Source organism: Anomaloglossus baeobatrachus, chromosome 9 (genome assembly GCF_048569485.1).
Source record: "Anomaloglossus baeobatrachus isolate aAnoBae1 chromosome 9, aAnoBae1.hap1, whole genome shotgun sequence".
NCBI lineage: Eukaryota > Metazoa > Chordata > Amphibia > Anura > Aromobatidae > Anomaloglossus > Anomaloglossus baeobatrachus.
Window position 1 is genome coordinate 158,730,447 of NC_134361.1, and position 25,145 is coordinate 158,755,591.

At 45.8% G+C, this 25,145-nt stretch overlaps 1 protein-coding gene across 2 annotated transcripts in view; it reads right to left on the reverse strand.

The window, feature by feature from the left end:
* The window catches only part of GABRA3 (gamma-aminobutyric acid type A receptor subunit alpha3), a 422,933-nt gene that overhangs the window by 50,011 nt on the left and 347,777 nt on the right, over positions 1–25,145 (reverse strand). For both annotated transcript variants that reach the window (XM_075324027.1, XM_075324028.1), the window contains 2 exons: positions 22,117–22,199; positions 10,433–10,576 (listed from right to left, as the gene is read on the reverse strand). In XM_075324027.1, coding sequence (XP_075180142.1) covers positions 10,433–10,576; positions 22,117–22,199 — 227 coding nt within the window. The remainder of the gene's footprint in view (positions 1–10,432; positions 10,577–22,116; positions 22,200–25,145) is intronic.

Here is a 25,145-nt window from a genome sequence, read left to right on the forward strand (position 1 = left end):
GGCCCAAACAGGTTCTGGGCATCAGAACTGGCATCAAAGTGGGCAAAAACCCATTTTTAACAGATTTGAATGAGTAACTGATGTTTTTGAGGAGTTAAATGGCTTTAAGCCACTGATCTCACACCACAATTACATACCTAGTGATGCCACACATCAAATTCAGATCACTCCAGCCTGGCCCAAACAGGCTCTGGGCATCAGAACTGGCATCAAAATGGGCAAAACCCCAGTTTTACAGATTTGAATAAGTAAATGATGTTTTTGAGGGGTTAAATGGCTTTGGGCCACTGATCTCACACCACATTTACATACCTAGTGATGCCACACATCAAATTCAGATCTCTCCAGCCTGGCCCAAACATGTTCTGGGCATCAAAACTGGCATCAAAGTGGGCACACAGCCAATTTTCACAGATTTGAATAAGTAACTGGTGGTTTTGAGGGGTTAAATGGCTTTGGGCCACTGATCTCACACCACATTTACATACCTAGTGATGCCACACATCAAATTCAGATCACTCCAGCCTGGCCCAAACAGGTTCTGGGCATCACAACTAGCATCAAAGTGGGCAAAAACCCAATTTTCACAGATTTGAATAAGTAACTGGTGTTTTTGAGGGGTTAAATGGCTTTGAGCCACTGATCTTACACCACATTTACATACCTACTGATGCCACACATCAAATTCAGATAACTCCAGCCTGGCCCAAACAGGTTCTGGGCATCAGAACTGGCATCAAAGTGGGCAAAACCCCAGTTTTCACAAATTTGAATAAGTAACTGGTGTTTTTGAGGGGTTAAATGGCTTTGGGCCACTGATCTCACAACACATTCACATACCTAGTGATGCCACACATCAAATTCAGATCACTCCAGCCTGGCCCAAACAGGTTCTGGGAATCAGAACTGGCGTCAAAGTGGGCACACAGCCAATTTTCACAGATTTGAATAAGTAACTGGTGTTTTTGAGGGGTTAAATGGCTTTGGGCCACTGATATCACAACACATTTACATACCTAGTGATGCCACACATAAAATTCAGATCACTCCAGCCTGGCCCAAACAGGTTCTGGGCATCAGAACTGGCATCAAAGTGGGCAAATGGCCAATTTTCACAGATTTTAATAAGTACCTGGTGTTTTTGAGGGGTTAAATGGCTTTGGGCCACTGATCTCACACCACATTTACATACCTAGTGATGCCACACATCAAATTCAGATCACTCCAGACTGTTTGGGCCAGGCTGGAGTGATCTGAATTTGATGTGTGGCATCACTAAGTATGTAAATGTGGTGTGAGATCAGTGGCCCAAAGCCATTTAACCCCTCAAAAACACCAGTTACTTATTCAAATCTGTGAAAATTGGCTGTGTGCCCACTTTGATGCCAGTTCTGATGCCCAGAACCTGTTTGGGCCAGGCTGGAGTGATCTGAATTTGATGTGTGGCATCACTAGGTATGTAAATGTGGTGTGAGATCAGTGGCCCAAAGCCATTTAACCCCTCAAAAACACCAGTTACTTATTCTAATCTGTGAAAATTGGCTGTGTGCCCACTTTGATGCCAGTTCTGATGCCCAGAACCTGTTTGGGCCAGGCTGGAGTGATCTGAATTTGATGTGTGACTTCACTAGGTATGTAAATGTGGTGTGAGATCAGTAGCCCAAAGCCATTTAACCCCTCAAAAACACCAGTTACTTATTCTAATCTGTGAAAATTGGCTGTGTGCCCACTTTGATGCCAGTTCTGATGCCCAGAACCTGTTTGGGCCAGGCTGGAGTGATCTGAATTTGATGTGTGGCATCACTAGGTATGTAAATGTGGTGTGAGATCAGTGGCCCAAAGCCATTTAACCCCTCAAAAACACCAGTTACTTATTCAAATCTGTGAAATTTGGCTGTGTGCCCATTTTGATGCCAGTTCTAATGCCCAGAACCTGTTTGGGCCAGGCTGGAGTGATCTGATATTGATGTGTGGCATCACAAGGTATGTAAATGGGGTGTGAGATGTGTGGCCCAAAGCCATTTAACCCCTCAAAAACATCAGTTACATATTCAAATCTGTGAAAACTGGCCATTTGCCCACTTTGATGCCAGTTCTGATGCCCAGAACCTGTTTGGGCCAGGCTGGAGGGATCTAATATTGATGTGTGCCATCACTAGGTATGTGAATGTGTTGTGAGATCAGTGGCCCAAAGCCATTTAACCCCTCAAAAACACCAGTTACTTATTCAAATCTGTGAAAATTGGCTGTGTGCCCACTTTGATGCCAGTTCTGATGCCCAGAACCTGGTTGGGCCAGGCTGGAGTGATCTGAATTTGATGTGTGGCATCACTAGGTATGTAAATGTGGTGTGAGATCAGTGGCCCAAAGCCATTTAACCCCTCAAAAACACCAGTTACTTATTCAAATCTGTGAAAATTGGCCATTTGCCCACTTTAATGCCAGTTCTGATGCCCAGAACCTGTTTGGGCCAGGCTGGAGTGATTTGAATTTGATGTGCGGCAACACTAGGTATGTAAATGTGGTGTGAGATCAGTGGCCCAAAGCCATTTAACCCCTCAAAAACACCAGTTACTTATTCTAATCTGTGAAAATTGGCTGTGTGCCCACTTTGATGCCAGTTCTGATGCCCAGAACCTGTTTGGGCCAGGCTAGAGTGATCTGAATTTGATGTGTGGCATCACTAGGTATGTAAATGTGGTGTGAGATCAGTGGCCCAAAGCCATTTAACCCCTCAAAAACACCAGTTACTTATTCAAATCTGTGAAAATTGGCTGTGTGCCCACTTTGATGCCAGTTCTGATGCCCAGAACCTGTTTGGGCCAGGCTGGAGTGATCTGAATTTGATGTGTGGCATCACTAGGTATGTAAATGTGGTGTGAGATCAGTGGCCCAAAGCCATTTAACCCCTCAAAAACACCAGTTACTTATTCAAATCTGTGAAATTTGGCTGTGTGCCCATTTTGATGCCAGTTCTAATGCCCAGAACCTGTTTGGGCCAGGCTGGACTGATCTGATATTGATGTGTGGCATCACAAGGTATGTAAATGTGGTGTGAGATCTGGGGCCCAAAGCCATTTAACCCCTCAAAAACATCAGTTACTTATTCAAATCTGTGAAAACTGGCCATTTGCCCACTTTGATGCCAGTTCTGATGCCCAGAACCTGTTTGGGCCAGGCTGGAGGGATCTAATATTGATGTGTGCCATCACTTGGTATGTGAATGTGTTGTGAGATCAGTGGCCCAAAGCCATTTAACCCCTCAAAAACACCAGTTACTTATTCAAATCTGTGAAAATTGGCTGTGTGCCCACTTTGATGCCAGTTCTGATGCCCAGAAACTGTTTGGGCCAGGCTAGAGTGATCTGAATTTGATGTGTGGCATCACTAGGTATGTAAATGTGGTGTGATATCAGTGGCCCAAAGCCATTTAACCCCTCAAAAACACCAGTTACTTATTCAAATCTGTGAAAATTGGCCATTTGCCCACTTTAATGCCAGTTCTGATGCCCAGAACCTGTTTGGGCCAGGCTGGAGTGATTTGAGTTTGATGTGTGGCATCACTAGGTATGTAAATGTGGTGTGAGATCAGTGGCCCAAAGCCATTTAACCCCTCAAAAACACCAGTTACTTATTCAAATCTGTGAAAATTGGCTGTGTGCCCACTTTGATGCCAGTTCTGATGCCCAGAACCTGTTTGGGCCAGGCTGGAGTGATCTGAATTTGATGTGTGGCATCACTAGGTATGTAACTGTGGTGTGATATCAGTGGCCCAAAGCCATTTAACCCCTCAAAAACACCAGTTACTTATTCAAATGTGTGAAAATTGGCCATTTGCCCACTTTAATGCCAGTTCTGATGCCCAGAATCTGTTTGGGCCAGGCTGGAGTGATCTGAATTTGATGTATGGCATCACTAGGTATGTAAGTGTGGTGTGAGATTAGTAGCCCAAAGCCATTTAACCCCTCAAAAACACCAGTTACTTATTCAAATCTGTGAAAATTGGTTGTGTGCCCAGTTTGATGCCAGTTTTGATGCCCAGAACCCCTTTGGGCCAGGCTGGTGTCACTTGAGTTTGATTAGGGGCATCACTAGATATGCACTTGTGGTGTTAGATCAGTGGCCCAAAGCAATTTATCCCTTTCACTAACATACTTTGGTGCCCACTTTGATGCCATTTTTTTTGCCAGTTTTATATTTTTCACAGCTGAGTTTGAGTGTATGTATATTAGGGCACATCAGTGCATTGTATTTTATTATTGTGATGTGTTATTTTTGTTGATAAATGCATAAAAAACTGAAAAAACTAAATTGCCGAATAAGAAACTGGACGAATAAGAAACCAACTTTAGCATCGTTTCATTATGCACGTATAGCGTTATGTGACACAGATTTAGGTGAATAACTTCTGAACTACACATAGACTTGCTAAATTTTCAGTCAAATATTATTCAGGACATTGAGATGTTCATTTTGAGCACTTGTGGTCCAGGGTACCTCTTTTCAAATTAATCGTATGGACGATTGAGTACGTTTGAATACGCATGTATAGCGTTATGTGACACAGATTTACGTGAATAACTTCTGAACTACACATAGACTTGATAAATTTTCAGTCAAATATTATTCAGGACGTTGAGATGTTCATTTTGAGCACTTGTGGTCCAGGGTACCTCTTTTCAAATTAATCGTATGGACGATTGAGTACGTTTGATTACGCGTGTATAGCATAATATAACATAGATTTGCTTTAATAACTTCTGAACTACACATAAACTTGATGATTTTTTTTAGCAAATATTATTCAGGACATTGAGATGTTCATTTTGAGTACTTGTGGTCCAGGGTACCTCTTTTCAAATTAATCGTATAGACGAATGAGTATGTTTGATTATGCGCGTATAGCGTTATGAGACACAGATTTACGTGAATAACTTCTAAACTACACATAGACTTAATAATTGTTTTAGCTAATATTATTTAGGACATTGAGATGTTCATTTTGAGTACTTTAGGTCCAGGGTACCTCTTTTCAAATTAATCGTATGAACGATTGAGTATGTTTGATTATGCGCGTATAGCGTTATGTGACACAGATTTACGTGAATAACTTCTAAACTACACATAGACTTAATAATTGTTTTAGCTAATATTATTTAGGACATTGAGATGTTCATTTTGAGTACTTGTAGTACAGGGTACCTCTTTTCAAATTAAACGTTTGGACAATTGAGTACATTTGATTACACGTGTATAGCATTATATAACATAGATTTACGTAAATAACTTCTAAACTACACATAGACTTGATAATTTTTTTAGCAAATATTATTCAGGACATTCAGATGTTCATTTTGAGTACTTGTAGTCCAGGGTACCTCTTTTCAAATTAAACGTATGGACGATTGAGTACGTTTCATTGTGCGCGTATAGCGTTATGTGACACAGATTTACGTGAATAACTTCTGAACTACACATAGACTTGATAATTTTTTTAGCTAATATTATTTAGGACATTGAGATGTTCATTTTGAGTACTTGTAGTCCAGGGTACCTCTTTTCAAATTAATCGTATGGACGATTGAGTATGTTTGATTATGCGCGTATAGCGTTATGTGACACAGATTTACGTGAATAACTTCTGAACTACACATAGACTTAATAATTGTTTTAGCTAATATTATTTAGGACATTGAGATGTTCATTTTGAGTACTTGTAGTCCAGGGTACCTCTTTTCAAATTAATCGTATGGACGATTGAGTATGTTTGATTATGCGCGTATAGCGTTATGTGACACAGATTTACGTGAATAACTTCTGAACTACACATAGACTTGATAATGTTTTTAGCAAATATTATTCAGGACATTGAGATGTTCATTTTGAGTACTTGTAGTCCAGGGTACCTCTTTTCAAATTAAACGTATGGACGATTGAGTACGTTTGATTGTGCGCTTGTAGCGTTATGTGACACAGATTTACGTGAATAACTTCTGAACTACACATAGACTTGATAATTTTTTTAGCAAATATTATTCAGGACATTCAGATGTTCATTTTGAGTACTTGTAGTCCAGGGTACCTCTTTTCAAATTAAAGGTTTGGACAATTGAGTACATTTGATTACACGTGTATAGCATTATATAACATAGATTTACGTGAATAACTTCTGAACTACACATAGACTTGATAATTTTTTTAGCAATTATTATTTAGGACATTCAGATGTTCATTTTGAGTACTTGTGGTCCAGGGTACCTCTTTTCAAATTAATCGTATGAACGATTGAGTACGTTTGATTACGCGTGTATAGCATAATATAACATAGATTTGCTTTAATAACTTCTGAACTACACATAGACTTGATAATTTTTTTAGCTAATATTATTCAGGACATTGAGATGTTCATTTTGAGTACTTGTGGTCCAGGGTACCTCTTTTCAAATTAATCGTATGAACGATTGAGTATGTTTGATTATGCGCGTATAGCGTTATGTGACACAGATTTACGGGAATAACTTCTAAACTACACATAGACTTGATAATTTTTTTAGCAAATATTATTCAGGACATTCAGATGTTCATTTTGAGTACTTGTAGTCCAGGGTACCTCTTTTCAAATTAAAGGTTTGGACAATTGAGTACATTTGATTACACGTGTATAGCATTATATAACATAGATTTACGCGAATAACTTCTGAACTACACATAGACTTGATAATTTTTTTAGCAATTATTATTTAGGACATTCAGATGTTCATTTTGAGTACTTGTGGTCCAGGGTACCTCTTTTCAAATTAATCGTATGAACGATTGAGTACGTTTGATTACGCGTGTATAGCATAATATAACATAGATTTGCTTTAATAACTTCTGAACTACACATAGACTTGATAATTTTTTTAGCTAATATTATTCAGGACATTGAGATGTTCATTTTGAGTACTTGTGGTCCAGGGTACCTCTTTTCAAATTAATCGTATGAACGATTGAGTATGTTTGATTATGCGCGTATAGCGTTATGTGACACAGATTTACGGGAATAACTTCTAAACTACACATAGACTTGATAATTTTTTTAGCAAATATTATTCAGGACATTCAGATGTTCATTTTGAGTACTTGTAGTCCAGGGTACCTCTTTTCAAATTAAAGGTTTGGACAATTGAGTACATTTGATTACACGTGTATAGCATTATATAACATAGATTTACGTGAATAACTTCTGAACTACACATAGACTTGATAATTTTTTTAGCAATTATTATTCAGGACATTGAGATGTTCATTTTGAGTACTTGTGGTCCAGGGTACCTCTTTTCAAATTAATCGTATGGACGATTGAGTACGTTTGATTACGCGTGTATAGCATAATATAACATAGATTTGCTTTAATAACTTCTGAACTACACATAAACTTGATAATTTTTTTAGCTAATATTATTTAGGACATTGAGATGTTAATTTTGAGTACTTGTAGTCCAGGGTACCTCTTTTCAAATTAATCGTATGGACGATTGAGTACGTTTGATTATGCGCGTATAGCGTTATATAACATAGATTTACGTGAATAACTTCTAAACTACACATAGACTTGATAATTTTTCTATTAAATATTATTCAGGACATTAAGATGTTCATTTTGAGGACTTGTAGTCCAGGGTACCTCTTTTCAAATTAAACGTATGGACGATTGAGTACGTTTGATTACGCTTTTATATAGTATTATATATCTTAGAATTTCAAATTCATATAGAAACCTTGAGACATTCATTTTGAGCACTTGTGGATTAGGCACCTTGATCAAAATAAAAATTATGTATGATCAGTTTGTTTTAAAACAGTTGGTGCAGCATAGATGAATGAATATCTAATAGCTAACGTCTAACTGCAGACTAACTTGAATCTGGTTCACACAAGAGTCCATAATGACTCCCTTTATGACACAACTTTCTAGCAAACGTTGTGTCTGAACTTTTAGTTTGTTGAATCCCAGGATCCTACAACCCTCTGTGTGCCGCTCCTGCAGCGGTCGAACAGCTCGGATCCGGGGGTGATTACTCGTGGCTCGAGGGTCTCCAGACCCGGGGGCTAGGGGCCACACTCAAATGAAGAAGGGGGGGAGATATAGTTCGTGACTCCACCCGTGGTGTACGGTAATTGGGAGTACCGCCACTGCCGTAGGGTGTACCCGGGGTGATGGAGTGGGGCAGCTAGATGTCGTCACCATCCACGGGTAGGGAAGGCCCCGGGACTCTGGATGGTGGGGTGCAGGGGAGCGCAGAGATGCTGGAAGCAGGGAATGACCATGTACTCACTCAGGCCGGTTATCGTGGTGCTGGATGATGTTTTGTAAAGTTATTACACACACATGCTGCAGGTGAACCAAAAGTCCCAGTGCACCACTGCTGCTTGGGAAGGAGAGTACGTCCAGGTATCCGCTCCCAATGGTATTGCTTTTGCTGTGTCCCAGTTTACTCCGACCTCTCGGGAGCTTCGACTCCTCGGCCCCTCAGACTCTGAGGGCCTCTACTTCACTTCTCCTGGGGGCTCCAACCCCCGCATCCCTCTCCCTCTGGAGAGGTTCCACTTTGCTTCCTTTCCGTTTGCTCCCCTGGAGCTCACTGACTTGTCACCTCCCACCAGTCTGCTTAACCCTTCGGTGGGCGGCCCTTTCCTCTCTAGTCCTACCCACTGGTTTGTCTGTCCAGCCCTGGTGTGTGTGTGGATTGGGATTTGAATGCAGTTGTTAGCAATACCACTGGGTGGAACCTGGAACCAAGGATAGTGAGCCCTGCACCAGGAAAGAGAGAAGGTGCAGTTCCCTGCGACACCCTGGCATATAGCCAGGGGCGTCACATCTGCACCCCTAAGGAACACAACTTTCTAGTAACTTGGCGTCCAAATTTCAAGGTTGTGTGATCCTAGGATTCAGAGCTGGATACCACCACCCTCCATGACTGCACTCACTATAAAAGAGCGAGATCTTGCTCTCTGCACTAACCCAGCTCTGCCGCACAATTTACTGAGCTCCTCTGATGTTACAGTTCAGTAACAGCTCAGTAAAATATGCAGCAGTGGTGGGTTTTGTTCAGAGAGCGAGATCTCTCTATTTCACAATAAGAAGGGTTATTAAATCCCACTCTGAATCCCATGATCACACAACTTGGAAGTTTGGAACCTACTTTTGCTAGAAAGCTAGTTCATTTAGAAAGTATTTGTGACCCTTGTAGCCTGTTTTGTTAATAGGTGTTATTTAGAAAATTCATTATTTTGGGGCTTCCCTTTTTATAACTATCCTAAATCCTAACACAGTTCAGTTATTCTTTACATAAAAAGGGCAGCTCCAGACTGGTGATAGGTATTCTTGAAAAGGAACTTGCTAGGTGCTTCATCTTGCCCAAACCATTCTCATTGAAACACTGAAGCAATTCAGAAAAATATATACCTTGAAGATCTGTTGGGAAGCATAACCGGAGACTAGACTAGTTCTTCTCCGCCCCAGGTCGGCTCTTTCCAGTGCTCTTAAGGTGATTTACAGGTCTCTTTCCTTGCACACACGGAGGATACTTGTCACTCACTGGCAACGGCACTGGGAATTGCCGGTCGAAGACGAACTAGTGGGGCGAAGATGAACTAGTTGTCACGCTGTACTCTAAGATGTACAATAGCAGTACAGCGCAGTAATGTGGGACTGAGAGGATTCCTGAAACTATCTGAGAAGGTAGTTAGCTGGTAAACCACTAGGGGGCGTAAAAGTGGAGGAAACGTATGAGCAGGGAATTCCCTAGCAGAGGTAATACTAGTCAAGCCCACCAGATGGCAGTAGAATCGTCAGAAAGCCGTGTCACAACATGAGGTCTTGTAAATACACAAGGGCAAAGTCTAAACGTAGTCAGAGGGAAGCAAATAGTCAGTAGCCGGGAAATCAGAGCCTTGAAGCGAGGGGGAGTGGGAAGACAAGACAGAATAAAGGTAAACAGATAAGGAACGAACAGGGAGACAGCGGGAGAGACACTGATGGAAACAGACAACAGAGGAGGTTAACAGGTCAGGTGAACACGGAGGTCAGGAGGGGGCAGGGCAGACAACAGGTCACTCAAGAGCAGAACACAGCAGAGCCAGAAGTATCACTGGCGAAGTCCAAGAGAAACAGTGCCCTAATAAAGCAGCCTGACCTCCAGAACGAGGCAGAAAGGATTAACCCCTAACGTGACTTGCATCAGAAGTGAAACAAAAAAAAGGCTCAGCTCCAGCTGAGCCAGGAGTCAATCATGACACTAGTCTGGTCTTCAGCTATGGACCTCACCTGGCTCTTCCCGATACCACTGCAGGTGATCGACATATCTTCAAAGTATACTTTCTCTGAAACACAAGTTTTCAAAAAATAATATGCCTAGCCACAAGAAACTTGACAGTTGTCACTACATACCTGTGCTGGAACGAATGGTTTCAGTTCCTACTACTAAACCTAATAGGTCATATTGATTGAGTCTGGAGCCATCTGGAGCCACAGCAACAGATTTATCAGAACCATTGGTCCAGGCATAAACCACTTCAGTACTGGGATAAGCATCTGCAGAAGGAACAAAGAACTACGATCATTATTTTCCATATTGTACACGCAACACAAACCACTGCTGGATTCAACTTTTTTATGTGAATGAGAACTTTCCCATGATGTCCTGTTGTGTAGAACAGTGTACTGTGTGAATTGTGCCTAAGAAAGGGGCTTGTAATTTTGGCATAACTGAATAAAGTAATTTTTTTTTTTACTTTTTAACATCAGAGGCAAAATACGTATATGAGTTCGTTATGGGAGCGATCTACCGACCCCTTATGGTGACACTTCTAGTGGTGGTTGATGGGCAAACAGATAAACAATGTTCATAAATACACCAGGTCAGAGTATTCCTAAATTATTCTTGTTATACAAATATGTGCGATATTTTTTTGTGATGTTTTAGCTATAGAAGAGCAAGTCTGCCTTCACACTATTCTACGCTTACATAGCGAATCATAGTCTAATGATAAAGGCTTTCATAGGAAACCATAATTTTCACTATATACTTCAATACAACTGTCACGGGTATGACACAGTAGGGGCACCTAGAATGGCCCTCAGACTAGGTACCCTAAACTGTCCCTTATTCCAGAGGCAGGCTTGATGGTAGCCAGGGCTGAACCGCCAGCATAGCCCTAACTCCTGAGGAGCCCTGGTCTAACACCCCCGGGGAGTGCAAGGACAGGAGTAAAGAATCCCACAAATACCGACAGACTGGGGGAAACTTAGGCTCAAACTCACTGCAAGCACACACAGGGTAAAAAACAATACGTGCTGAGGGAGAAAATACAGGGAGGAAATAAGCAAACAACAAGGATATTTATACAGTACACCAAATTGCATACAACAGTTCACCTACAACTGGATCACCACGCACAAAGACAGATAACGCTGGAGCAAAGCTAGAGCTATCTTCGGCATGTGAGGCTAGGTTACACCATTTTTTTTAGAAGGAGGAGGCGGTTGTAATAGAACGTCAGCAACCTGTGACCCCAGTAGCAATTCCCCAGCCGTCAGGAATTAACGCCTGCTAAACCAAGGACCAGAGCGCACTAAACAGTCGATGGCTTACTCTGGCTGAGCAATTAAGGAGCATAAAGGCCTCGTCACACACACAGATAAATCTTTGGCAGATCTGTGGTTGCAGTGAAATCATGGACATATTGTTCCATTTGTACACAGCCACAAACCTGGTACTGATTGTCCACAATTTCACTGCAACCACAGATTATCTCTGTGTGTGACAGGGCCTTAAAGTTGCCTCCCATACTCTGCAATGTGACCAGAGTCTGACGTCAACATGACACCTAGTGAGTGAGGGGCAGAACATCGCATGACAACAACAGTATTGCAGCATATAAGAAAAAGCTATCAGACATTCATAAGTGAAGAATAAAGTAAAAAACAAATAAGTAACCTTTAAAGATATATAAAAAAAATAAAATGTTTTAGTCACTCAGTTCAAAAATAAAGTAAAAAAATATATATTTGTTATCAGAATGTCCAATTTCTCATTATATAAAATTAAATCAACCGTATAGTAAATGCTGTAAAGAGACAATAACTATCGATAAAACCTAAAGCTTTCGTGTTTAGAGTAACAAGCTGTCATTTTCTTTTGGTGCCATTTAGGATACGTGTGACTTTTTGATCACTTTTTATCTTATTGTTTTTAGAGGCAGAATAAACAAAATTTTTCACTTCATGATACTCATTAGGCTGTGTTAACACGTCGCATAAATCCTGCAATTCTTCTGCAAATTTTTTTATTTCCTTGTTTTCTTCAGGTGTTCGCTCCAAAATCTGCAATATTTGCATTTTTGCTGTATTTTCCCCTGTATTTGATGTATTTTGGTGTAAATTTGAAGCAGCGGTTTTTAGTGTGTTTAATACAGAAAAGCTTTGATTTTGCATTTAAAAATAAAACAGCGTGTTTTACGTGTTTTTTTATTATATATTTTTTATTGAAAATTTTAAACATTAAACAGTAAAAAATAGTATTAGCATTCCGATCAAAATATAATAATAATCTTTCATCCAGTACTTGTGTTTTTACACAAGTTTTTTTCAGGCTGCCCATGGAAGCCTATGCAGAAAAAAAATCACCAATAAACTCACAGTTCAACATCATCTTTAAACGCACAGTGGTCAGGAATTTTCATGTAGTCACATCCACTTTGCTTGGATACTTATGCCATGTGCACACATTGAGTATTTGGTGAGTTTTTTACCTCAGTATTAAGGCCATGTGCCCATGCTGAGTATTCAGTGAGTTTTTTTATCTCAGTATTTGTAGAAAAAAAACAGGAATGGGTGATAAATACAGACGTGGCACTCGTGTTTCTAATATATTTTTTCTCTCACTGTTCCACTCCTGGTTTTGTCTACAAATACTGAGGTAAAAAAACTCACCAAATACTCATCGTGTGCACGTGGACTTTAATGCAGCAGATTTTCTAAAAAACAAGACAAAACAAAATGCAGTGGAAAAAAAGCAGCATTAACGGGTCATTTCCAGCTCCAAGATCCTATCCCATTATGTAGTAGGTGTAATAATGATAATAATAATAATAATAATAATAATAATAATAATAATAATAATAATATCAGCAAATACCTCCAATTAGAAATGTAGTATAATTCTCCTGATATAGCCAAGTCTCTTACCTCTTGTGCAGGGCATTGCATATTAGGTATCCACAGTTACAATCTACGGCCAACTGTCACTATATGAGTTTTTTTTAGCAAAGATACCTAAGCTGAAATGCCCTGTGTATGAGGTAAGAGACAGCCAATCAGGAGAATTATACTACACTAGAAGGTGGCCCGATTCTAACGCATCGGGTATTCTAGAATTTACGTATTGTGTAGTTAATGTATGATTTTTGTTCTATGTATATATATATACATATATGTTATATACATAGATGTTGTTGTGTGTAGTTGCCAAGTGTTTGTGTGGGGCGCTGTAAATGTTCTGGGTGTTGTCTGGGTGTGGGGGTGTGTGAGAGCGGTGTTGTTTGTGTGTTGCATTGTGTGTTGCATTGTTTGTGGAGTGCTGTGTGTCTGCAGCGTTCTGTGTGTGTGGTGCTGTGTGTGTTGCGCGGTTTGTGTGGGTGTGTGTGTGTGGAGTGCGTGTCTGTATTTTGGGGAGGTATGTTTTGTGCAATGTGTGTGTTGCGCGGTATCTATATATATAATTGCCTTATTCTGTCTGTCTGTCTGTCTATCTGTCTGTCTATCTGTCTGTCTGTCATGCTCCGAAATTGTGTCCTTACGGTGACACAAAGCTGATTGGCCGCTGGGCTCGCCATGGCCCCGGCCCCCCACATGGATTGGCCTCTAGCCCCGGCTCTCTGCAGGCCCCGCCCCCCTCACGCAATGCACGCTCGCTCTGGCCTAACTGACACGGGGCTCCGATTCCCAGGTGAGTACACACACACATCAGATCACACTCACTCTCACACACACCTCACACATCACATCCACACATCACATCCACACACACCTCACACATCACAACATGCTGGGATATCGCTTGCTTCTACACCGGCTCCGTCAGGATCCCGGCAGCGCCACACATAACCTTGCGATGCTGGGATCTTAACGGAGGCCGTGAAAGCTGGTAACCATTATACACATCGGGTAACTAAGGTCCCTTAGTTACCCGATGTGTATCATAGTTACCAGTGTACACCGGCTCACACTCACTCACACACACATCACATCGCATCCACACATCAAGGTCCTGCAGCTGCGGAACATACATAACATAACAGCACACACACACACACAAATCAGATCACACTCACACATACCTCACACATCACATCGCATCCAAATACTCACAACATCCTGGGATATCGCTTGCTTCTCGGCGGCGATATTGTGCTGTGAGCTTCCAGGACCTGACGGAGGATCACATGGCCAGAAGCATGTGATATCCCCGGATGTTGTGAGTATCAGCGCGTATGTGCAATATCGTCAGTGTCTGTGTGTGTGAGTGTATGCGATCGGGTGTGTGTGAGTGGATGCGATCGGTTGTGTGTGTGAGTGGATGCGATCGGTTGTGTGTGTGAGTGCATGCGATCGGTTGTGTGTGTGAGTGGATGCGATCGGTTGTGTGTGTGAGTGGATGCGATCGGTTGTGTGGGTGAGTGGATGCGATCGGTTGTGTGGGTGAGTGGATGCGATCGGGTGTGGGTGAGTGTCGGCAGAGGAGCACGGCGTGCTGGAGGAGGCTGGGAGCAGAGAGGCTGATCTTGGGGAAGGCTGGGAGGGGGAGGCTGATGCTGAGGGAGGCTGGAAGGAGAGAGGCTGAGCAAACGTGCTCCATCCGCCATACTGCGCACTCCCCATCGTGCTGCATCCCCCATGCTGCGCACTCCCAAACGTGCTCCATCCGCCATGCTGCGCACTCCCCATCGTGCTCTATCCGCCATGCTGCACACTCCCAAACGTGCTCCATCCGCCATGCTGCGCACTCCCAAACGTGCTCCATCTGCCATGCTGCGCACTCCCAAACGTGCTCTATCCGCCATGCTGCACACTCCCAAACGTGCTCCATCCCCCATGCTGCGCACTCCCAAACGTGCTCCATCCGCCATGCTGCGCACTCCCCATCGTGCTCTATCCGCCATGCTGCACACTCCCAAAAGTGCTCCATCCGCCATGCTGCGCACTCCCAAACGTGCTCCATCCGCCATGCTGCGCACCCCCCATCATGCTCCATCCGCCATGCTGCGCACTCCCAAACGTGCTCCATCCGCCATGCTGCGCACTCCCAAACGTGCTCCATCCGCCATGCTGCGCACTCCCAAACGTGGTCCATCCGCCATGCTGCGCACTCCCAAACGTGGTCCATCCGCCATGCTGCGCACTCCCAAACGTGGTCCATCCGCCATGCGCACTCCCAAACGTGCTCCATCCGCCATACTGCGCACTCCCAAACGTGCTCCATCCGCCATACTGCGCACTCCCCATCGTGCACCATCCGGCATGGCGGATGGAGCACGTTTGGGAGTGCGCAGCATGGCGGATGGAGCACGTTTGGGAGTGCGCAGCATGGCGGATGGAGCACGTTTGGGAGTGCGCAGCATGACGGATGGAGCACGTTTGGGAGTGCGCAGCATGCCGGATGGAGCACGTTTGGGAGTGCGCAGCATGCCGGATGGAGCACGTTTGGGAGTGCGCAGCATGGCGGATGGACCACGTTTGGGAGTGCGCAGCATGGCGGATGGAGCACGTTTGGGAGTGCGCAGCATGGGGGATGCAGCACGATGGGGGGGTGCGCAGCATGGAGGATGGAGCACGATGGGAGGTGCACACCTCCCCCCAACACACACACACACGCGCACTGCACAACACACACACACTAGGAATCACAAACAACGCCCTACACAGACACCCACACACACAGACAACGCTGCACACACAAATATACGCACATGCTGCACAACACACATATTGCTCAAAACATACCTCCCCCCAAAACACACCACACACACACAAACCGCACAACACACACACACACACAACGCTACAGACACACAGCGCTCCACAAACAACGCAACACACGCAACACACATACAACACCGCTCTCACCCCCCGCGACACTCAGAACATGTACAGCGCCCTACACAAACACTTGGTAACTACACACAACAACATATATATATATATATATATAGAACAAAAATCATACATGAACTACACAATACGTAAATTCTAGAATACCCGATGCGTAGAATCGGGCCACCTTCTAGTGTGCATATATTTGTGTGTGCCGCAGTGTTTGTGTGTGTGCAGCATTATCTGTGTGTGTGTGTGTGTCTGTGTAGGGCGGTGTTTGTGGTTCCCAGTGTGTGTGTGGTGTGTTGTGCGGTGCATGTGTGGCGGTCTGTGTGTGTTTTGGGGGGAGGTGTGCACCCCCCATCGTGGTCCACCCCCCATGCTGCACCCCCCATGCTGCTCCTTCCCCCATGCTGCGCATCCCCCATTGTGCTCCATCCCCCAGGCTGCGCACCCCCCATCGTGCTCCATCCCCCATGCTGCGCACCACCCATCGTGCTCCATCCCCCATGCTGCGCACCCCCCCATTGTGTTTCATCCCCCATGCTGCGCACCCCCCATCGTATTTCATCCCCCCATTCTGGGCACCCCCCATCGTGGTCCACCCCCCATGCTGCACCACCCATCGTGCTCCATCCCCCATGCTGCACCCCCCATTGTGCTCCATCCCCCATGCTGCACTCCCCATCGTGCTCCATCCCCCATGCTGCACACCCCCCATCGTGCTCCATCCCCCATGCTGCGCACCCCCCATCGTGTTTCATCCCCCCATTCTGGGCACCCCCCATCGTGCTCCATCCCCCATGCTGCACTCCCCATCGTGCTCCATCCCCCATGCTGCACTCCCCATCGTGCTCCATCCCCCATGCTGCGCACCCCCCATCGTGCTCCATCCCCCATGCTGCGCACCCCCCATCGTGTTTCATCCCCCATTCTGGGCACCCCCCATCGTGCTCCATCCCCCATCGTGTTTCATCCCCCCATTCTGGGCACCCCCCATCGTGGTCGACCCCCCATGCTGCACCCTCCATCGTGCACCATCCCCCATGCTGCACTCCCCATCGTGCTCCATCCCCCATGCTGCGCACCCCTCAGAGAGGAATATAATAGGAGGATTATAATAGGAGAAGTATAATGGGAGGAGTAGTCCTGGGAAAGAGGAGTATAATGGGAGGAGTTGTCCTGGGGGGGAGGTGTACAGGTGCTCAACGTGTGCGGGGGGCGTGGCCTAGCGGGCATAGTGTGAGGGGGCGTGGCCGAGTGGGCATAGTGTGAGGGGGCGTGGCCTAGCGGGCATAGTGTGAGTGGACGTGGCCTAGGGGGCATCGTGTGCGGGAGTGTGGCCTAGCAGACATCGCATGCAGGGGCGTGGCCTAGCAGGCATCGCGTGCGGGGCGTAGCCTAGCGGACATCACGTGCGGGGCGTGGCCTAGCGGGCATCACGAGTGGGAAGCGTGGCCTAGTGGGCATCGTGTGTGGGGGCGGGCCTAACGGGCATCACGTGCTGGGGGGCGGGGCCTTGCCAAACGGTTAATCCATGTGGGGGGGCGGGGCCAGGTCGAGCCGAGCGGCCAATCCGTGTGGAGGGGTGGGGCCAGGCCGAGCCCAGTGGCCAATCCGACGGTTGTCACTGTAAGGACACTGTCACGGTGACACAATTTTGGAGCAAGACAGACAGACAGACAGACATACAGAATAAGGCAATTATATATATACTAGAAGGTGGCCCGATTCTACGCATCGGGTATTCTAGAATTTACGTATTGTGTAGTTCATGTATGATTTTTATTATATATATATATATAGATGTTGTTGTGTGTTGTTACCAAGTGTTTGTGTAGGGCGCTGTACATGTTCTGGGTGTTGTCTGGGTGTGACGGGGGGTGAGAGCGGTGTTGTATGTGTGTTGCGTGTGTTGCGTTGTTTGTGGAGCGCTGTGTGTCTGTAGCGTTGTGTGTGTGTTGCGCGGTTTGTGTGTGTGTGGTGTGTTTTGGGGGGAGGTATGTTTTGTGCAATGTGTGTGTTGTGCGGTATGTGCGTATATTTGTGTGTGCAGCGTTGTCTGTGTGTGTGGGTGTCTGTGTAGGGCAGTTGTTTGTGGTTCCCAGTGTGTGTGTGTGGTGTGTTGTGCAGTGCGCGCGCGTGTGTGTGTGTGTGTTGGGGGGAGGTGTGCACTTCCCATCGTGCTCCATCCCCCATGCAGCGCACTCCCCATCGTGCTCCATCCCCTATGCTGCGCACCCCCCATCGTGCTCCATCTCCCATGCTGCGCACTCCCAAACGTGCTCCATCCGCCATGCTGCGCACTCCCAAAAGTGGTACGTCCGCCATGCTGCGCACTCCCAAACGTGCTCCATCCGCCATACTCCGCACTCCCCATCGTGCTGCATCCCCCATGCTGCGCACTCCCAAACGTGCTCCATCTGCCATGCTGCGCACTCCCAAACATGCTCCATCCGCCATGCTGCGCACTCCCAAACGTGCTCCATCCGCCATGCTGCGCACTCCCAAACGTGGTCCATCCGCCATGCTGCGCACTCCCAAACGTGCTCCATCCGCCATGCTGCACACTCCCAAACGTGCTCCATCCGCCATGCTGCGCAGTCCCAAACGTGGTTCATCCGCCATGCTGCGAACTCCCAAACGAGCTCCATGCGCCATGCTGAGCACTCCCAAACGTGCTCCATCCCCCATGCTGCGCACCCCCCATCGTGCTCCATCCCCCATGCTGCACCAGCATCAGCCTCTCTACCCGCAGCATCAGCCTCTCTGCCCGCAGCATCAGCCTCTCTCCTCCCAGCATCAGCTTCTCTACCCGCATCATCAGCCTCTCTCATCCCAGCATCAGCCTCTCTGTCCCCAGCATCAGCCTCTCTGTCCCCAGCATCAGCCTCTCTCATCCCAGCATCAGCCTCTCTCCTCCCAGCATCAGCCTCTCTCCTCCCAGCATCAGCCTCTCTGTCCCCAGCATCAGCCTCTCTCATCCCAGCATCAGCCTCTCTCATCCCAGCATCAGCCTCTCTCCTCCCAGCATCAGCCTTTTCTGTCCCCAGCTGATGCCTTTTCGGTCCCCAGCATCAGCCTCTCTCCTCCCAGCCTACCCCAGCCTCAGCCTCCCACAGCATCAGCCTCTCTTCTCTCAGCCTCCCCATCCCAGCCTTCCTCAGGATCAGCCTCTCTCCTCCCAGCCTCCTCCAGCACGCCGTGCTCCTCTGCCGACACTCACAGATCCGATCGCATACACTCACACACACCCACACACACCCGATCGCATACACTCACACACCCACACACACACCCGATCGCATACACTCACACACACCCGATCGCATACACTCACACACACCCGATCGCATACACTCACACACACCCCGATCGCATACACTCACGCACACACACATTGACGATATTGCACATACGCGCTCATACTCACAACATCCGGAGATACCACATGCTTCTGGCCATGTGATCCTCCGGCAGGTCCTGGAAGCTCACAGCACAGTATCGCCGCCGAGAAGCAAGCGATATCCCAGGATGTTGTGAGTATGTGGATGCGATGTGATGTGTGTGTGAGAGTGAGTGTGATCTGATGTGTGTGTGTGTGTGCTGTTATGTGTGTGCGTGTGTGTATTTTCCGCCGCTGCAGGACCTTGATGCGCTGGTAACTATGCTACCATGGTTACCAGCGTATCTCGTCCCCCGCTCGCACGAGAGCCCACACCAGCATACGCCAGCCAGCCCCAGCAATGCGAGGGTATGTGTCGGCTGGTTTGGCGGCGTACACTGATGTGGGCTCCCAGGGGTACAGTACTCACCTGGTAGTCGTGGCTCCATGACCGTGTCGGTTCGGGGAATGCGGGGGGGGCGGGGCCAGAGCTAGCGTGCATTGCGTGAGGGGGGCGGGGCGTGGCCGAGTTGCCAATGCCTGCAGGGTGCCGGGGCGAGAAACCAATCTGTGGGGGGGCGGAGCCTGGGCGAGCGGCCAGCCAATCCGTGTGGGGGCGCAGCCTGGACGAGCGGCCAATCCGTGCGGGGGGGGGCGGGGCCATGGCGAGCCCAGCGGCCAATCAGCTTTGTGTCACCGTAAGGACACAATTTTGGAGCAAGACAGACAGACAGACAGACAGAGTGACAGACAGAATAAGGCAATTATATATATAGATAGATTTCTAATTGGAGGTATTTGCTAATATTCTTGGAGATGGGAATACCTCTTAAACCGCTACATGAGAACATAACCTTAGTCCCACAAGGAGACTTGGACATGCGATCTTTTGATTGCCATGTTAATACACTGTACGTCATGTGTTTGTATTAGTGTTTGACGGGCAGGTCACATATATAAAACCACCTCCAGCTAGGTCTGGTAGGCCTAGGAATATGGCAACCACGTAGGCCATTATTAGGCATCCGGCTGCCTTGGCAACCCGTCAGCTTTCCTTCAAAAAGTCAAAAAGTTAAAGGGAACCTGTCAGCAGAAATTTCGCAATAAACCTAAAAGATTCCCCTTCTGCAGCTCCTGGGCTGCATTCTATAAAGGTTCCTGTTGCTATTGTACCCCCTTTGAGACCTAAATAAATACTTTATGAAGACTTACCTTTTTGTATGCAAATTTTTTTTATGGTAATAATAATCTCGTGCTCGCCCTTTTCCCTCTGCCTCCACCGTTATGCGCAAGCGCTGGCCATATGAACCGATGTCACCTATTACCGCAGGCGAGAGATTATGGGCGGGTACTTGGATGACGCTGCTGATGACAATCACAGCGCCGCCCATAATCTCGCGCCTGCGGTAATAGGTGACGTGGGTTCATATGGCCAGTGCTTGCGCATAACGGTGGAGGCAGAGGGAAAAACGCGGGCACGAGATTATGGGCGGGTACTTGGATGATGCTGCTGATGACAATCACAACACAGCCCATAATTTCGCGCCTGCGCAATCACCTCACCAGCGGTCACGCTTTACACAGTGCTGTCCCGCGATAGTGCCACTGGGCATGTGCGAGACCTCGGGAGCACTGGGCGGAGTCCTCATGTATGGAAATGAGCAATGGGGGACGGCGTAAAGCGTCAGGAAGCGAATAACAGACGCAAGACAGCCCGCCCCCGTGACCATGAAAAAAATTTGCATACAAAAAGGTAAGACTTTATAAAGTATTTATTTAGATCTCAAAGAGGGCACAATAGCAAGAGGAACCTTTCTAGAATGCAGCCCAGGAGCTGCAGAAGGGGAATCTTTTAGGTTTATTGCGAAATTTCTGCTGACAGGTTCCCTTTAAGATGTCTGGTTTGCACACAGGTGCGATTCTGACTGTTGCAGTGGGATCTTATTTATACATGGCGGCTCTTGCTGTGAGTGGCATGGGTACCAGTCCTGTGCCTGAACCATACATGTACAATGTGGTACAGTACATACCGTAACACTTCAACATGATGTACATGTATGGCAAGGAGTGTGAGGGGATTAATACCTTCACTGGATACATAAAACGAATTGATTAGTTATTTTTTCCATCTATGGTGTGAATTGAACTAAAATGGAAAAAATATATTTTTCGATTTTTTTATTTTTTTTCTACATGGCGTTTACAGTATGAGTGAAATAGTTTTCTATTCTGACTGATTGGACCTTTATAGATGTGGAGATACATACTTTAGTAATGAAATTAATGATTTCCTAAAAGTACCAAGATGGTGGCAATGAAGGCCCACAAGAGGAGTCCCATCGGCACTCTATGTTCACGTCTCAGGAGTAGAGAGAGCAATGGGCGCTGGACTAACCCTTCCACCAGTTACAGTAACTTGTGGTTAAACAACAACAATCCGTGTTACATCCGATCACTGCTGTCAGGGGCAGGTTCTGGCTGTATAGTACAGCCTGCACCCACACCATATTGGATAGGCTTTGGAATATGTCACATGTTGGAAAAGGTCAAAAATGTTTACATCATAGTAAAAAAAAAAAAATCTGAAAATACTCACAGCTTCCAAATTTTAATGGACAGGCATGAACATCCATAGGGAAATCTTCAAGGTGCATTGTGCATTCAGCGTGAATTGTAAGCCTGAAAAAATAAGAAAAAGTTCTGTTTAGGTCTCTATTTTCAGGTAAACCCTCTTCTTAGGACCACTGATCTCAGCAAACAGACCACCAGTGACCAGAAAGTTATCTCTTATCCTTTGGATAGAGAACACCAGTGTTTCAATACTTTTTAAAATATATTTATATAGGATCATATCTTTAGAAAGTTCAACACAAACCAGTGGTGGACACAGACAGAAGAGGACCACTGTAAAAGAACAGTATAAGGGCCCTTTGTATCCCAATAGCCCATTGTAATGCACATTTTCTCCTATTTTGTAAGTGTAAGAGGGTCCCCCTACATCTTGGGCCCCTATGCGGCATAGGTTGCATTAATATGTCCACCCCTGACGCATACATTACAGCAGAATAGTACTGTATGTAATAAAAATCATTTTGTGTGTATGGGTGGGGAAGAAATAGTGCCACACAGAAAACCCCACCAGTGATAGTGGAATTTTTAAAGGGTTCTTTACAGTTAGAGCAGTCAGACTGTGGAATTCCCTACCACAAGAGGTAGTAATGGCAGATATTATAACAGCTTCTAAAAAGGGCTGTATAATTTCCTCAGTACACATAACATTGTTGGTTATAAATGTCTTAATGACAAAATGTGTAATTGGTGAAGGAAGGTTGAACTAAATGGACCTATGTCTTTTTTTCAACCTGTATAAATATGTAAGAAATGTAGAGTTGTATCCAGTAATTTCACTATTTGGTGCACATGTTATCAAGAAAGCAATTGTGATACCCTAGATACATAACCAGTATCTATAGCTGTGGCATTAATCCTTTAAAGGGAATCTGTCATCAGGTTTTTGCTATGTAAGCTGAAGACAGGATGCTGCAAGGGTTAAAACATGGAATTCATGGATTCCTGTCTTGTCACAGTCAGATCTGTTGTTTTTCTGCAATGTTTGTTTAAGCAGCAGGACACAAGCAGGACTTATCATTGCTCAGACTACAATGTCATGTGCACAGTAGTCCGGTACAATCTCTATAGAGGTGTGGGCGGAGACAGCGCTCTCAGCTCTGCTACATGCTAAATTTAAAAATTTTGATTGTGTCAGAGCGACTGCAACCAATAATCTAAGTGATACATTGTTGGATTCAGAGTCTCTTTGCCTACATCATGCTACTCTCAGATGAGGTAGCAAAAACCTGCTGACAGATTCCCTTGAAATATCAAGCAGGCTGCTGTTATCAAATGACACTTGTAGGGATGGTAGGATTGTAGAAATGGAAAAGTTGGAGAACTGTATATAATTAGGCATCCACCATCGTGGTATTGACATAATCAGTAAAAGGTTTTCTATTCACAGGTAAGTAATCAATAAAAGATGCCCTTGTCGCGCCCCAGGGCAGCCGGGCTGCTCGGATCCGAACGTTCCATGGCCCGAGGTGTTCCGGATTCGGGGGCACCGTGGACCAGTTTTAAATGAAAAGAAGAATAAAAAAATAAAAATAAAGTCCGACTACGCCACTCGCGGTTTGCGGCCAGGTATGGTAGGGCCGCCGCTGCGAATTCCCACTGGGGATGATGGATGAGGGCAGCGTGGATGGTGGAGCCCTCCACGAGCAGGGCTTTTCCCCAGGGGTAGGTGAAGGGTTAACGTGGAGGCGCAGCACAATAAGTCAGTCCAGACAGAGAGTGCAGTTTGGGTGTCTTTGCTTACTGACCTGACCTGCTCTGCAGGCCCGCCATCCTGCAGAGCCAGTTTCTCGCCTTTTCTCTGCGAACCGGCCTCCTGCAAAGCTGGCTTAACCTTTTTGGTCCCCATTTGGGTTTTCACCCTCTCCCTGACCTTGGGGGAGGGATCTTCCTGACCTTGATTTGGACTCCCCTCCGCTTTATTACGGAGCTGACTCTGCTGCTGCGCCGCCAGTGATATTTCTGGTTTCGGCAAGTACTCGTCTCTGATCTGCTCATGTCTTCCCTGATCCTTTCCCGCTACTGCTGCCCTCCTTCAGCTCTCCCGACTTCCTCCCTTTGCCCGTGTCTGCATTCCCTAACCTCCCCGTGACCCCCCTCCATCCCATCCCCTTATTCCTTTGTGCTCATCCCGGTGTTCTGTCCTACTCCCTCCATTTACCTCCCTCTGTATTACCCACATTTTCCACTCATTACCATCCCTGTTGACTGATCTCATCCCTACCTACTGACTGACTCCCTTTATGTACCGACTTAGGCTTGTGCTTTGACTCTGTCTCGGTTTTCCCTATTGTCCTGAACGTGACCTCTCTGTGCATCAAACTTGGCCTGTTTGATTACTCTCCCCTAGGTTCTGCGTCACCTAGGGATTTCTTCTATTAGTTCCTGTCTAGCTGTGCTTGTGCGACACCTGGTGGTTTAGCTTCTAACTGCATCAGGTTGAGCTGCACACAAACATTCCTTAAGGCACAACACCCCCCGCAGTGTTCTATTTTTCATTTTAGTTTTTTCCTCCCTTTCTTACAAGAACCATAACTTTTTTTCTTTCCCCCTCCCCCCCGATGAAATAATCACACCGCAAAGATCGTGAAACGTACGTTGGGATCCAGGTATCGGGGGACCTCTGCTGCTCTCTATTGGAGTTTGTGTGCTCACACTCATGGGTATGACGGCTCCATGATTCTCTGTGCTGCTAGGGCTGTGTGCAATTTTCTGTGCAATCTACACCTGTGGTTTTTTACCACTCCTATCTTAGTGCACTTTATACGTTTAAACTTATTGCTGTCTGACATGCTAATCAACTGTGTATTTGTATGCTCATGGTTGTGAGTTTCTGTGATAGCTGCATAATCATTGCATTATGTGGTTAGGGCTATGTGCAATATGATGTGCTACACATACGTTTTGGAATTCTTTTCATCATGTTTTGGTTCTATTCACATATTTGCCATTTTGTGGTCCTATGCACATATTCACTGTTTTGATGGTTTTGGATGT